The sequence below is a fragment of the Bos javanicus genome, chromosome 3, assembly GCF_032452875.1.
Source record: "Bos javanicus breed banteng chromosome 3, ARS-OSU_banteng_1.0, whole genome shotgun sequence".
Taxonomy (NCBI): Eukaryota; Metazoa; Chordata; class Mammalia; order Artiodactyla; family Bovidae; genus Bos; species Bos javanicus.
This window is the reverse complement of record NC_083870.1, coordinates 67,556,723-67,573,417: the sequence shown is the minus strand read 5'-3', so window position 1 is coordinate 67,573,417 and position 16,695 is coordinate 67,556,723. Positions and strand designations below refer to the sequence as shown.

Below are 16,695 nucleotides of genomic sequence, written 5' to 3'. Positions count from 1 at the left end.
TGCAGAGCATTATTATAAGGGGTGATGTCCTTGAAACTAACCGAGTGGCTGCCCCAGATTAAAATGTCAGTAAAGTCCTCTTATAAGAGGTAACATTTAAACTGAAATGTGAGTGACAAGAAGCAGTTAGCCATGGGCTCAGTAAAGAAAGAGTATTTCAAGCAATGGACTTTGGGCCAAGTGTGAAAGCAAGCAACCAGTAGAGGTCTATTGCAGTAATCTGGGTAAATGATGGTAGTTTGGGGAAGAGTTGTGGTAATGGAGACACAGAAAAAAAAACTGTGCATTTCAGATATGTTTTAGAGGTAAGTCTATGGGAACAGATGTGAAGAGTGAGGGAAGAAAATAGTCAAGGATAATGCTTAAAGTGGTGCCCTGTGTTGGATGAAGCAATTCAATTTCAAGGCAGAACAGATAATATTGTTAGTGCCTTTACTAACATAGCCCTTCCCAGAATTTTCTAAAGAATACCCACTGCCATCTGTAGACAATCTCACTCTCTTCTTATAAACGAAGTGAGTCCCATGAGTTAGTAGTCAATGACCTCATTTATTGTATGAACAGAAAATGAAAAGTTCTGCCTTATCAGCATCTCCTGGGAAGATGTGAGCATTATGCCATGCTAAAATTCAGTAATACCCTTAACCAGATTTCTCATGGAAGGCCAGGTGACTTTCTGTCTCCTTTGTGCTGTTGCCTTTGGGGTAGTTACAGCTTCTCTTTGTCTCCTTGAATACCAGACCATGATGAAGAAGGAAGGATCTATGAATCAAATATCAATAGCTGGTTGAGGCCATCTGCCTGACTTGGGCTTGCCAGCTCTGTCCTCTGGTCTATTTGAATATGTCATTTGTATTTCCGACTCTTGAGTCTTGTATTTTATTTCTCCCAACTGAGAAATCCTTTCTACATTTCATCACCTGTTCTAGTCTTTCGAGGTTCAAGTCCTGCCTCCTTTGCAAGTTCTTTTATACCACTCCAGCCCAGATGGATCTACTCATTCATTGAACTCCTATAATGTTTACCATTGAGATATTCATTTTAGCACTTAACAAACCTGGTATACATACTACTACCAAATATAAGCATATAAGCTCTATATTGTAAGCTCTGTGAGGACAGGATTACATCTTATTTTATTCTTCTACTGAACCATCCTCAACACACTAACATGTTTAACAATAAAGAGCTATTGTAGATGTAAATTTAAATCTTCATAGTCACATTTTTAAATCAAGGAGATTAAAGATAATAAATATTGGGAAAGTAAAGTGAATTGACAATGAAAGATGTTCCAAATGTAGAAAACGTTTGCTGCTCTCTGCCCTGTAACAATACCTTAAGTTTTTGTGCATTATGCCACCAAGCTGTTCCACGGAATGACATCATATTAACCTGAATCATAGTGACTGCATATCTATATTTATGGATAAATGAAACTTACTATATGTTAGCATTACCTCCATGGGCAGCTGCATATGGTTGTGAAAGTCGTGAAGGTATGCAGTACACTGCTTTAGGGAGCACCATTTTAGGAGAACAGGATATACATGAACTACCAAGCAAGACTAGGCGAACTTAAGGTTCCTCTAGGGCCAAAGTTGGCAGCCTATGAACCCAGGGCCAAGTCTGGCTTACTGCTTGTTTTTTATAAACAAAATTTAATTGGAACACAAGCACATCCACTTGTTTACTTATTATCTAAGACTGTTTTCCTAACTGTTAATAATTGTAATATGAAACTCTATGTCCCTCAAAGCCCCAAGTGGAGACTATCTGACCCTTTAAGGAAAAGTTTGCTGACCACTTAAGGGGACAGGAATCTACTCTCAGTTGAAAACAATCACAATCATTTAATTTTAAAATTTCTTCAAGTAATTGGTTAAGTGCATAAAATGTTTTATTGTGCTTATTTTTTCCGTTTCAAAGTTATCTTACTCTTTTGCAGTAATGCCTGAAAATTCAAACTTTCCTTATCGACGGTATGATCGGCTCCCTCCAATCCATCAATTCTCCATAGAAAGTGACACGGACCTTTCTGAGACTGCAGAGCTGATTGAGGAGTATGAGGTCTTTGATCCTACTAGACCTCGACCAAAAATCATTCTTGTCATAGGTATGAGGCAGAAAGCAAAATTCTCATTCTATTGCTCTTTGTTCATATGTTTATGTTTCAAAAATTATGTCAACTATGCACCATATTTGCAAATACTTAGTTGGATAATCGGAGAAGGCGATGGCACCCTACTCCAGTACTCTTGCCTGGAAAACCCCATGGATGGAGGAGCCTGGTAGGCTGCAGTCCATGAGGCCGCTAAGAGTCGAACACGACTGAGCGACTTCACTTTCACTTTTCACTTTCATGCATTGGAGAAGGAAATGGCAACCCACTCCAGTGTTCTTGACTGGAGAATCCCAGGGAAACAAAAACAGTAGATGGACATATTTTTAGCATCATTTTCAATAAAATATATTGTTATATTTAATGCCTATTGCACTTTTATAGAATCTCATTACAATGTTGTAGAAATCCTTGGTCATTGAAAATAAGTGACCTCTTCAAGATTTATTGTCTTGTGGTTGTTATCTGCTTAATTTTTAACGTAGGTAACTGCATCCATTAGAAGTGTTCTAAACATGATATGGTTTTTTTCCCTTTAACTCAACAAACTGAATTTTTACTGACCATTAACTTTTAAGCAAAAAATAAATAATAATAATATGTAGGTAAAGATTCATATAAATGAGTCTTCCTTATGACATATTGGCACCTACAATAAAATCTAAGTTTGATATTATTAAACAAGCAAATCTAATAGAACAATGTTTTACACAGCAATTATCATCTGAGTATTAATGAATATAACAAGGATAATAGTTAATTTTTTAAATTACCACTGTGAATTTATGTTGAATATGAAAATATCAGTCTGATGCCATTTCACAAGGAATAGATATTGAAAATATCATAAGTAATTTTACAACATGCATTTTTGACCACACTTGCAATTCTAGCTTCCTCAAAAGCTGTAGAATTATGAGAGACCTGTGAACATGAAACATTTGTAATCATTGTAATCATCTCACTTTCCAATTTGACTCAGCTTTTGCAAAGATGACCAAAAGCAAAAATCTAGTGTGCAATATTCAAAGCTATTCTAGCCAGTAATTGTTAGCCAAAGGCCACATGTATACAGCCCCCAGGCAAAGAAATACTGTTCCCAGAAGACGTAATGATGATGGCAACTGGGAAAAAACATGCCAATAAACGTAAGAAAAAGAATTCAAGTTACCAGACTAGCAGGAGGGACATTTGTACATCTATAAGTGTAATGAAAATAAAGTTGCAAATATATTTAGCCCTGGATTGTTATAATAATTGTAGAATGAGAGCACAGAAATCAATTTTCTAAAATGTCAAAATATTCTCATGGTTTATGGCAGCCACTAACTATTATGCCATAAATCTCTATCTATTCTTGAAACTGGAATTTTTGTGTATGTGCTTAAAATTTTGGAGTTCTTACCTAGAAGACAAGGAAATGCTTTATTAAAAAATAAAGCCAGAGGTAAAGAATTGTTGGAAATTATTTCATCATTTTATAATGTGATATTCTTTCCGTTTTGTTTTTCTTGTTGTTGTTAGTACAGTATTGGCGATTATTATCAAGATAAATAAATGAAAGCTTGATTGTTCATGAAAAGGGTGTGATACAAGTTGCTGTTGTAAAAATAGCACATGTATATGAATTTTTTGTACACTGTGAGTTTTATATGAAAATGATTAAAATATTTCCGTAAACTAAGATCTGTGGAGAAGATACAAACGCTCAAATCCCATCCACTTCACAGTTCTTTTTTACTAAATAAAATCAACTAGTTTCCCAAGGGTGTGATTTTGGTTTTGAACTTACACAATGTGTTGTAACATTTTATGTGTTATAAGAATGAAACAGAACCAGTGAGTGGAAATAACTCTTAGAGGACTGAGATAGGAGAAGAAAAGAATTGAACCTTAGGTTGTCTGAGAAAATTGGGACAATTTTATGACTTTTGAGGAATTATAAAATAATTGTACCTTAACCTTACAAATTTTTATTAGTTCCATCCTGACAAAGAGTTGGGGACAGATACCCACATCTAAATAAGCAAAATTTCCCTTCTGGCAATACAAAAAAAAATTTTTTAAGCTAGCCTTCTTGGCACATATGTTAATGAATCTCTCTTATGTTAGCATAATTGTAAATCTAAGAATAAGAAGGATCCTAATATTTATAAGTAGTAGAATTAAATAAATATAGCAAATTAAACTTACTCTGGTTTCAGGGAGAAGAAAATAAGATTAATTTGTTATGATGCTTCAGTAATCAAATTCATCCAATATATTAATGCTATTCTCTGTCAATTATGCTAATCATATTTTTTGTTGTTTACTGTTGCCTCCATTAGTTGACAAAAAGCTATTTTTTCTTGAAGATGCTGTAACTTTCTTAGCATGTTTGAATTTTTTTTAATTCAGTGAAATTTGTGGTGTCTTAATTTGATGACTTATGAGATTAGAAGATTAAGAAAAGTGTGAAAGTGTAGTTTATGAAAGATAACTTTCATTCTTCAGGGATCAAATTAGCTTGACTTTGTTGACAGCGTTGGTCATGTATTCATTTTTCTTCAAGCAAGTCCATGGTTTGCCCATGATTTAATAGGCCAAAAGCAGCTATTAATATTTGAGACCAAAACTTGCTTTTCATTTGGTAGTAATGAATTTAATATAGTATTAACGGTAGTTTAATGGTAAGTCTAATAGGATTGTATTTAGAGCTTCTTAGCAAGAGAACGTCAAAAATGTCAATAAATTTCTAAGTTTAATGAGGCAATGAAAAGACAAAAGCTAGTTTTATGAGGATCTCAATTCCAAAAAGGATCTCAGTATACTAGCTGATCTTAGACTTCTGGGTATTAAACATTTTTTAAAGAAAATAAGCCCTGGCCAACCAAGTTGACTCACTCAGAACTCTCCTACAAAATCCAAAACAAAGTGAAACAAACACCTTTTTTTATTTTTTATTTTTGCTTATATTATTTGCAACAAGAATTTTTTTAATGTACTAAATAATGATATGTAGAATGATTTCTACCCCCAAAAAAAATTGGTAAATGGAATTAGTAAAGAGACCATCAACTCACTTTTCTATTGAATTTTTATTTTCAATATGGTTTAACAAATTGTAATCATATTTCAGTGAATATTACCAAAAATAGTTCATTGTATATTTTAAAAATATTCTGTCTACACTCAATAATTTATGATTAAGTATTTGAAAATATTTTATGTGTATAATTGCCAACAAATAACAAATCAGAGTGGGATGATTGTTATGTGCATTATTTTGAAATTTACCCAGACTTTAGATTCCAATTAATCTAGGTTGTCTAAAAATATAAATCAACTAAGATAATATAATATTTGGAAATAAAATTTGAGGCATATATTTTATAATTATTTAGGTGCTTATGTTTTAAAAAAATAAATGGCAGTTCCCGATTATTGGTATTGATCTGTGTTGCAAAATATTGATTATTTCATGCTAATGTGTCACAAAATCAAAATTATCATGAGTTCTATGAAATTGTTCTACCTTAAAGATCTCTTCCATTCACTCTTCATATTTATTGCATCAAATTTCTTTTGAATTTAAAGGCGACAAGGCAAAGAGATGCTTGAACAGTTCAAAGAAAATTTAAAGAAGCCATGTCAATATTGCTGTGCTTTTGGTTAAAACTAATTTTTACATTTCACAAAACTGCACTTGAACTCTATTATTGTGTAATACATTTCTGTCATTTTGATCATTATCTTTTGTATCTCACAGAATTTTTTTTTATTACAGAGGATAAAAGTACTAGAGCTTACACAGAAAACAATAGAAGCAGTTTCAGCTGCATTATTCAACTTTTAAAATTAGTTGTTTACTGAAATTGGTGAAGGAAAAAAGTTCTCTTTTATTTAATAAGTTGATCGTGACAATTCTACCTTTTCCTTAACAAAATCCATGCTTTCTCTGCATTCAGAGGTAGCTCTGAGAATATCACAAACAAGTAGAATAGTTTCCACACTGGTTGCTGGTCTAGATTCTTCATCTCAAGATGAAGACAATAGCTGTATAAAAGGGAATTTCTTATTGTTATCGAAAGGTCACAGTTTTGCTTGTTTTAAATGACAGGTGGTCCAGGAAGTGGAAAGGGTACTCAGAGTTTGAAAATCGCAGAACGTTATGGATTTCAGTACATTTCAGTAGGAGAATTATTAAGGAAGAAGATCCACAGTACCAGCAGCAATAGGAAATGGAGTCTTATTGCCAAAATAATTACAACTGGAGAACTGGCCCCACAGGTACTGTTATAATTTGCTTCTGTCCTTCAAAGATTCTTCTACTTGTTGTCAGTGTAAGTTTAACTGTGGTTTTTCATCTTTTTTCTTAAAAAAAAGGAAACAACAATTACAGAGATAAAACAAAAATTGATGCAAATGCCTGATGAAGTGGGCATTGTTATCGATGGATTTCCAAGAGACGTCGCTCAGGCTCTATCTTTTGAGGACCAAGTAAGACTGTCTCCTTATATTTTAAATGACTTTTTTTTTTTTGCTTAAATCTTTGATATTAAAAATATATACATTTCTTGAAAGACTTGCTGTTATTTGGAATGAATTTGGCCTGAAAATGCACAAGTACATAAATTTGGGTTGGCAAAAGGTCATTTCTTTGGCACAAGTGCTTAAAAACTGAAGACAGGCTCTGCCAAAAAGAAAAGATAACTAATAATAGAATTCATGATTTTTTATTTAAACATGAAAATCTCTCTAGCCTTATTTCAAAATACTTTCCATAAGATTGTATTTTTAATCTTTAATTTTTTAAAACAAGCCTTGTTCAGGGATTTCTCTGGTGGTCCAGTGGCTAAGACTCCACATTCCCAATGCAGGCGGACTGGTTTCGATCTCTGGTCAGAGAACTGGATCCCACATGCTGTAACTAAATAGATCCTGCATGCGGCAACCAAGATCAAGGATCCCATGTGCTGCAACTAAGACCTGGTGCAGCCAAATAAGTTAATTAATATATTTTTTTAAAAAGCAAGCCATGATCAGTACTGCCCAAGGATGTAAAATATCACCCTACCTATAACAACGTATGGTTTATGGTTCAGTTTTCCAAAACTTACTTAAATTTGAGCAGACTATGCCTGCTCAATACTCAACAACCTATTTTAAAGGGAAATAAATCAATTTAAATATTTTGTTTCCTTATATATTTAACTATTTAATTTTGAAAAGCTAGCATGACTAATTTTTCATTCAAAAATTTTAATTACAAAGATAACAAATATTAGGGCTTCCTTCGTGGCTTAGATGGTAAAGAATGCAATGCAGGAGACCTGGGTTTGATCCCTGGGTCAAGAAGACCCCCTGGAGAAGGGAATGACTACTCAGTCCAGTATTTTTGCCTAGAGAATTCCATGGACAGTAGTTCCTGGTGGGCTACAATCAAAGAGTCAGACACAACTGACTAACACTCACACACAGCAAATTTTAAGTCTTGGTGTAAAAAGTGAATTTCCATTAATACTCTTCTTCCATTCCACTGTCTGTCTCTCCTGAGAAATAGAAATAGCATTAAGCTTATTATGTATCCTTCCAAGCCATTTTCTATACATTGCACTTTTACACACCCAGGCATTGATATGTGTCCATGCTCATATACAAATGCAGTTTTAATTTTCATAGCTATTTCCCAACTGTCCTCCAAAAAGACTTTTCCAAGTTATAGTCCCATTGATGTTGAATAACAGTATATTTCCCCAAACCCTTTCCAACCAGATATAATTTATATTTAAAAATTTTGCCACCCTGATAAGTAAAAACAGTATTTTATTTTTATATTTATATTTCTTTAGTTATTACTAAGGTTAAGTATATTTTCAGATACTTATTGACCATTTGTATTTCTTCCTTGTGTGAATACCTGCTTTCCTTTGCCTATTTTTCTACAAAGTTGTTTATCTTTTGCTTATTTAGAGAAGCTTTTAATATATGACAGATATTATATCAAAGAGGACTGAGTGAAATAAGTTGTCAATTTATGTCTCATATAAAAGAAGTCTGGAGTTAGTTTCAAGGGCAGAAGATTGCTTCGTGAAAGCAATCTTCTGAATATTGAATACGTGTGTGTGTGTGTGTGTGTGTGTGTGTCTGCTCGGTCACTCAGTCTGACTCTTTGTGACTCCATCGACTGTAGCCCACCGTGCCCCTCTGTCCATGGGATTTCTCAGGCAAGAATACTGGAGTGGGTTGCCATTCCTTTCTCCAGGGCATCTTCCCAACCTGTGTCTCCTGCGTCTCCTGCATTGGCAGGTGGAATCTTTACCACTGAGCTCCCTGGGAAGCCCACCTTTGAATACTCACATTAACTGTTTTGGGGATGTGTATTGTGCTGGAATATTTTTCTTTCCTGATCATAGTTCTCCCTCCAGAATCTCTGATGCTTAGCGAGCTTAAGGGTTTAGTTCTAATTGCTCTGGCTTTGAAGAGAGAAAAACTTAAAGAAAAAATCAAATTTTTGCTGTTGCTATTGCTACCAAATGATATTGCTGTTGAAAACAGGGACCTCATCAGCCATTCCATTGATTCATGGTTATGGTGGAAGCATGATAGCCAAGTAGGCAGGAGTTCACACCCAAACCTGGTCCACATTACACGTTGAATAAAATGCACTTGGCAAGTACAAGCAGAAAACTACATGATTTGCTTTGTCTATTGCCTTCCAAATATGCTATGTGTCTCTCACTTCTTCCCTGGATCCTATACAGGATCCTAAACAGGCAGATCCTATAGTTTTCCTGCTCACTTTAAAATACTAACAGATAGTTTCATTTTCAGGTATTAAAAAACCCTGTCCACAATTATATCTCAATAAAGCCAGAAAAAATTTTTAATAAAAAAAAAAAAAGCTCAGCCCAATATAAATCAAAACTTCAGCTTCTCATTCAGTTTGACATATGTCTACTATCTCCAGCTTGGGCCTAGTTCAGGCACAGAAACCTAAAGTGATGTGGCAGAATCCTGAAATTCTTCCTAGTGTTGCTTGCAGCAGGGCAGGTGGTGGGGAAGGGGCAGAAATGCGTGACTTTCCAGCTGCTACGTCTTCTATAGCCTGGGCATGAGTGGTGACCATTCACAACAGTGGGTGAAAGGTCAAAGTATCAGTTTGGGGCACGTGTTGCCAAGTTCCATAAGATGGTCTGATATCTGTAGAATAAGCAGTGCATTTACTGTTCTCAACCACACTTCTGAGGCTAGAAAAGTCCAATGTAACACTTTCTTAGGTTGGCACTGTCCCAGGTTCTTGCCCCTTGCTTGCAGTCCAGTGGTGCCTGAGGTTGCTGCTGCTGTTGCCGACCTGCAGGAATTCAGAGAGACGGAAGCAAAACTGCAGCATTTAGGTTGAGCAAATGTTAGAGTCAGCCCTTATCACTCCACACTCTATGTAGGCTTAATCTCCTGGGGTGTTTTTTTTCTGGTACCATTTCTGACACCAAATGTGTGGCGAGTTTCCACACCAATTCTCCAATCCTCTGACACCAACTAGATGTCCAAGAATTGAATTCAACCCTGACACTAAATACCCAGAGTCAACGCAGACCCTACAGGTTAAGGCTCAGTCCCACGGGACTGCCCCCTACTTCAGACACCATTCAAAAGTCTGAGGGGCACCTATATTCTGTCCACCCAGCTGTAAATTTGGAGATTTCTACGACATCCTCTTCGAGTTTGGTAATTCACTGGATGGACTCACAGAAATAAGGAGAATGCTTTACTTACATTGACCAGTTTATTACAAAGAATACAACTCAGGAAGAGCCGATGCATAAGGCGATGCATGGGGTTGGCGGTGGAGACCTTGCTGTGGGTGCACGACCCTTCCGGCACATGCGTGTGTTCCCTAAACGTTATTGCTGGAGAGTTTTTATAAGCCGGTCTCAAATCCCTTCCTGTTCCTAGAGACTGGGGAGTGGGGCTGAAAGTTCCACCTTCTTGTCTCATGTTAGGTCTTTCTGCCAACCAGCCACCATCTTAATGCTATCTAGGGCCCTGCCCTGAGTCACCTCATTAGCCTAGTCTCAAGTGTAGTCAGAAGGTGCTAATTATGAACAACAAAAGACACTGCTGTTACTCAGGAAATTCCAAGTGTTTTAGAAACTCTGGGCTGGGAGTCAGAGACAAACACTATATATATATTTTCATTTTATCATACTCCTCAAAGTTTATTTTTAACTAGCTTTTTTTTTATTTTACTGCACATGTGAGCATGAATAAACACACATGCAAGTAGTTTCCCCCAAGACTTCCTCACAAGTCCAGAGCATAAGAAGAGATGGATTTCTGACATCACCTATATATACTAGTGATGGTAAGACCATTGTAACAAAAAGACCTAACACTTAAGTGATCAAAGAACTGTATTTTTTTTTTCTTATAGAGAATAATGTCAATGAAAACAGTCCAGATTGGCAGAATAGCTTTTCTCCTTGGGATCATTTAGGTTTGCTCCAAGTTGTTATTCTGCCACCTCCTAGGACATGTCATCATTGGTATGGTCAAAGCAGGGTTGCCATCACATATGGGTTCCAGCTGGCATGTAAGGAAAAGGGAATGTGAAGGTCTGAAGAGCCAGATTTGGGAAGCAATATCCATATGGGTTCCAGCTGGCATGTAAGGAAAAGGGAATGTGAAGGTCTGAAGAGCCAGATTTGGGAAGCGATATCCATCACTTCTGTTCACATTGTTGAGAATTTAGATGTGTTGTAATTACAAGGTCAGTACTTTCTTCAGTCAGTTCAGTCACTCAGTCATGTCCAACTCTTTGTGACCCCATGGACTGCAACACGCCAGGCTTCCCTGTCCATCACCAACTCCTGGAGCTTGCTCAAACTCATGTCCATCGAGTCAGTGATGCCATCCAACCATCTCATCTTCTATCATCCCCTTCTTGTACTGCCTTCAGTATTTCCCAGCATCAGACTCTTTTCCAATCAGTCAATTCTTTACATTAGGTGGTCAAAGTACTGGAGCTTCAGCATCAGTCTTTCCAATGAATATTCAGATTGATTTCCTTTATGATTGACTGGTTTGATCTCCTTGTTGTCCAAGGGAATCTCAGACAACTCTCTGTTGCCTTCTCCAATACCATGGTTCAAAAGCATCAGTTCTTTGGCACTCAGTTTTTTTATGGTCCAACTCTCACATCCATACATGACTACTGGAAAAACCATAGCTTTGACTAGACAGACCTTTGTTGGCAAAGTATTATCTCTGCTTTTTAATATGCTTTCTCACAGCTTTTCTTCCAAGGAGTAAGTGTCTTTTAATTTCATGGCTGCAGTCACCATATGCAGTGATTCTGGAACCCAAGAAAATAAAGTCTCTCACTGTTTCCATTGTTTCCCCATCTATTTGCCATGTAAAATGGGACCAGTTGCCATGATCTTCATTTTTTGAATGGCGAGTTTTAAACCAGCCTTTAAACTCTCCTCTTTCACTTTCATCAAGAGGCTCTTTAGTTCTTCACTTTCTGCCATAGGGTGGTGTTATCTGCATATCTGAGATTATTGATATTTCTCCCTGCAATCTTGATTCCAGCTTGTGGTTTATCCAGCCCAACATTTCATATGATGTACTCTGCATATAAGTTAAATACGCCAGGTGACAGTATACAGCCAAACATAATCCTTTCCCAATTTGGAACCAGTCTGATGTTCCACGTCCAGTTCTAAGTGTTTCTTCTTGACCTGCATATAGATTTCTCAGGAGGCAGATAAAGCGGTCTGATATTTCAGTCTCTTGAAGAATTTTCCACAGTTTGTTGTGACCCACACAGTCAAAGGCTTTAACATAGTCAACGAAGCAGAAGTTGATGTTTTTCTGGAATTCTCTTGCTTTTTCTCTGAACCAACGGATGTTGTCGATTTCATCTCTGGTTCCTCTGCCTTTTTAAATCCAGCTTGAACTTCTGGAAGTTCTCAATTTAAGTACTGTTGGAGCCTAACTTGAATAGTTTTCAGCATTATTTAGCTAGCATGTGAAATGAGTTCTATGGTGCAATAGTTTTAACATTCTTTGGCATTGCCTTTCTTTGGGATTGGAATGAAAACTGACCTTTTCTAGTCCTGTAACCACTGCTGAGTTTTCCAAATTTGCTGGCATATTGAGCTCAGCACTTTCACAGCATCATCTTTTAGGATTTGAAATAGCTCAACTGGCATTCCATCACCTCTACTAGCTTTGTTCGTAGTGATGCTTCCTAAGGCCCACTTGACTTCGCATTCCAGGATGTCTGGCTGTAGGTGGGTGATCAAACCATCATGATTATCTGGGTCATTAAGATCTTTTTTGTAGTTCTTCTATGTATTCTTGCCACCTCTTCTTAATATCTTCTGCTTCTATTAGGTCCGTATCATTTCTGCCCTTTACTGTGCCCATCTTTGCGTGAAATGTCCCCTTGGTATCTCAAATTTTCTTTCCCATTCTATTGGTTTCCTCTATTTCTTTACACTGATCACTTGGGAAGGCTTTCTTATCTCTCTTTGCTATTCTTTGGAACTCTGAATTCAGATGGATATCTCTTTCATTTTCTCCTTTACCTTTCACGTCTCTTCTTTTCTTAGCTATTTGTAAGGCCTTTACAACCATTTTGCCTTTTTGCGTTCTTCTTGGGGACGATTTTGATCACCGCCTCCTGTACAATGTTATAAACCTCCATCCATAGTTCTTCAGGCACTCTATCTATCAGATCTCATCCCTTGAATCTATTTGTCACTTCCACTGTATAATCATAAGGCATTTGATTTAGGTCATACCTGAATGGTCTTGGAGAAGGAAATGGCAACCCACTGCAGTATTCTTGCCTGGAGAATCCCATGGACGGAGGAGCCTGGTGGGCTAAAATCCATGGGGTCGCAAAGAGTCAGACCTGACTGAGCGACTTCACTTTCACTTTCACTTTGAATGGTCTAGTGGTTTTCCCTACTTTCTTCAATTTAAGTCTGAATTTTGCAATAAGGAGCTCATGATTTGAGCCACAGTCAGCTCCTGGTCTTGTTTTTGCTGACTGGTCATAGCAAACACCCTCTTCCAACAACACCAGAGACAGTTCTACACATGGATATAACCAGATGGTCAATACCAAAATCAGATTGATTATATTCTTTGCAGCCAAAGATGGAGAAGCTCTGTACAGTCAGTACTTTCTTAGGCTTATCTATTTCTATGTTGTGAAACATAACCAAAAACAGTGAACACACACTAACATTCTAGCTCTTTCTATCATTTTCTTCTCTAGATGTGGGCTCCATAAGAACGTGGTCTGCCTTCAAAGTTATCACAGTAGTGACTCCAGTTATTTTGCAGTGGCATCACAAGGGTCATCAACTTCCAGTCTAAAATATCTGCGCCTTTACTGACCAAGAAAACCAATTCTATATGTTTTAGTTTTTGATATAGTAGTGTCCTACTCATGTTACTATTTCCATATTTGCTATAATTAAAAGACACAATGGAATAATAGAACCATATTTCTCTTGTATGTGACAGCCTTTCCATGAAAGAGGGTCATCATTCATTCACAGCTTTATTCTTCACATTCATTCACAGATGCAGGTTTTTTCCAAGTTATTACTCCTCTAGCCCCTAAAGCAGTGGTTCTAGTTTTTTTGTTTGTTTGTTTTGGTTTGGGTTGGGTTGGTTAAGACCCTTTAACACTTTTAAAAATTATTCATTAATTCAAAAAGCTTTCATTTACATGGACTATATCTGTTGATATTTAGCATATGAGAAATTAAAACTGAAATCTTTAAATATTAAGTCATTTAAAAATAACAATAAATCCTCGCAGGTTAACAGAGATAACACATTTTTTGTGAAAAATAATCATATTTTCCAAAACTAAAAAAAAATAGTGATATGAGAAGCATTGCTTTCCATTTTTTTAAAATCTCTTAAAATTGTAGCTTGATAAAAGAGAGCTGGGTTCTTATGTCTGCTTTTGCAGTCCCACTGCTATGATAACACACTTCCTGTAGCCACTGGGAAATTCCTGTACATTTGTTGGAGAATGAAAGTAAAAAGGCACACAGTTTCTCAGCATTAGTATGAGGATAGTTTTGACCTGTATTCTCCCCTAAAGGGGCCTCAGCAATCCCCATGGGTCTCGAGAACATGCTTTTTTAACTACTGCACTGGGACATGGTTGACAACTGTGTGGTGAAAGCTAGGTCACTAGATTGCTGCCACGGTTACTTCCAGATGATTGAAAGAATAGAGTGGAGAAGGTCCGTGTTCAACTGCTTATGTCCCAGACCCCAAGGCAGCACACCACCACTTCTCACAGCCCGTTGATGAGAACTTAGATCACATGGCTACATCCTAACTGTAAGGAAGGTTGGGACATGGAGTCACATGGTCAGTCATGGGCCTGGCTTCAGAGCTGTTATTATGGAAGCAGGGGAAACAGGTTTGAGAGACAACCAGCACTTTTCATCACAAACGACATGTATTGCCCCATCTTTGCTTCCTGCTCTTCCTCCTCAGTGCACATTGCCCTCTCCCAGCTCTCAGACCTGCCATTTGAAGCAGGATATGGAGTCTCTTCTTGTCGCCATAGTGTAGCCCAGGTTCTCCTTGCATTTTGTGGTAGTTCCTTCTGATTTGAGACAATTCTGCTCACCTTTGCCCTGATTGTTGGAAAGAGGTAACAGACTGGAGAGGGGAAAGGAATCAAGATAGGCAGGAATGGGAAATCTCAGATCTTTTCATCACCAACCAAACTCACTGCATAGCCAAGATTTCAATAGATAGTTCAGAGTCCACAGTCAGCACCAAAGCAAGGTGGTTTTTAAAGGTTATAGAATTTCATATTCCATGAGCTAGGAGTGGGGAGGAAAAAAGCTTGATTTCTATACTGAGGATTCATTAACACACAGTAAAGCTGAAACCAAGAATTCTGTGGTGCTATTATTGAAAATGAAGGTGGACCATTCACACTAAATCTATTTTTTTAATGACAATAATTAACAATATATTCAACTCTCTGGCCCCAGCTAATTCTCCAATTTCATGTATGTACAGGCACTTGCCACACCACTCTGGACGGCTTTCTGTTCTTATGGTGACCTGCTCCTGCAATTTCCCCAGTGCTATTTCTATCATCCTATAACTTGCTGTTTTTCCTCATGCATTCTGGTTTTGAGATCTGTTTTGGTACATATAGATCAAGCTCAGTCTTATAACTGTTTCATGATGTTATATTTTATAAATATATCATATTTTAGTAGCGGAATTTTGGGTTGCTTTTATAATTACTACTGTTACCAATAGCACTGATCAACATTCTTACAAACATTTTCCTTTACATATCTCAAAAAGCCCAAAAAATGGGCTTTCTAGGGCAGAGGGAAGTTTGTGTGTGTGTGTGTGTATGTGGCTTTAAATCTATATTTTAATTTTTGTTAATATATTAATAAAATTTGATTATATAAATTTATGATTACTTCTTTCCTATTTCATTGATCTCACCAATACTTAGTTTCAAATTTTATTTTAGGTTAGTTGATACATTAGAAATGTTTCTATATTGCTGTTTTAATTTGTATTCTCCCAACCACTAGTGAACTGGAAAATCTGAAAAACTGTATTTATTGGCCATATGCATCTCCTCTTTTTAGAACTGTCTAAACATGACTGACCTTGGTCCTTTGGATTACTTGAGCTTTTAACTAGTGATTTGGAATTTCATGACACTAATTCTTTGTTATATATCTTGATCATATTTTCCTCCACTTTTTCTGAATCATAATTTAAAAATATACAGAATCATGTCCTATCTTTTGTCCTGTGGAAGTTTTACATTTTAATATGGTAAATTTGTTATTATTTTCCTTATGGCTTTTGCATTTAGATCTTAAGAAAGCATTTCCCTATAGTCTCAAAAATATTCTATATTTTTCTAGCTATTTTTAGTTTTGTTTAGAAGGTCCAAGTATTTATTATATCTGCATTAATTGTTGCACATAGTGTGAGTAGAGATAAAATTTTATTTTATGTTTTAAATGAAAATGAAAAATGTATCCAGTGTTCCAAAAATCATGTGTTGACTAGTGCATCTTTTTCTTACTGAAATGATTTCTTTCTGTATAGACTTAGGTCTGCTACATGGCTTCTCTCCTCATTTGTTTTGTCTGTTAAGGTATTGCTACATCGATATCATGATTTCAGTTGGAGCTTCCCCTGTGGCTCATATGGTAAAGAATCTGCCTGCAGCATAGGAGACCTCGGTTCAGTTATAGGAACTCTAAATTATACCCTCATGCTTGAAGGACAGATCCCTCTTCTGTTCTAAGTTGGCTACACTTATCCATTTATTCTTCTTTATGGATTTTAGAATCAACTAGTCAGCCTCGTTAAAAACTGTAGAGATTTTTATTTGAATTTCAACATAGATTATATTATATAGAGACTAATGTTTGGAGAACTGTTTTCTCATCTATGAACACTGCCTTATCACTCCATTCATTCAAGTCTTGTTTTACGTTCTTCAAAAAGTAAAGTTTTGTAGTTTTCCATAGAAAAGTCTTATACATTTTTTT

At 36.4% G+C, this 16,695-nt stretch overlaps 1 protein-coding gene across 3 annotated transcripts in view; it reads left to right on the top strand.

The window, feature by feature from the left end:
* AK5 (adenylate kinase 5) overlaps positions 1-16,695 on the top strand; it is a 269,511-nt gene that overhangs the window by 9,731 nt on the left and 243,085 nt on the right. The window contains exons 3-5 of one of the 3 annotated variants that reach the window (XM_061411538.1): positions 1,949-2,116; positions 6,222-6,391; positions 6,488-6,601. In XM_061411538.1, coding sequence (XP_061267522.1) covers positions 1,949-2,116; positions 6,222-6,391; positions 6,488-6,601 — 452 coding nt within the window. The remainder of the gene's footprint in view (positions 1-1,948; positions 2,117-6,221; positions 6,392-6,487; positions 6,602-16,695) is intronic. The other 2 variants (XM_061411540.1, XM_061411541.1) reach the window with 2 other exon arrangements.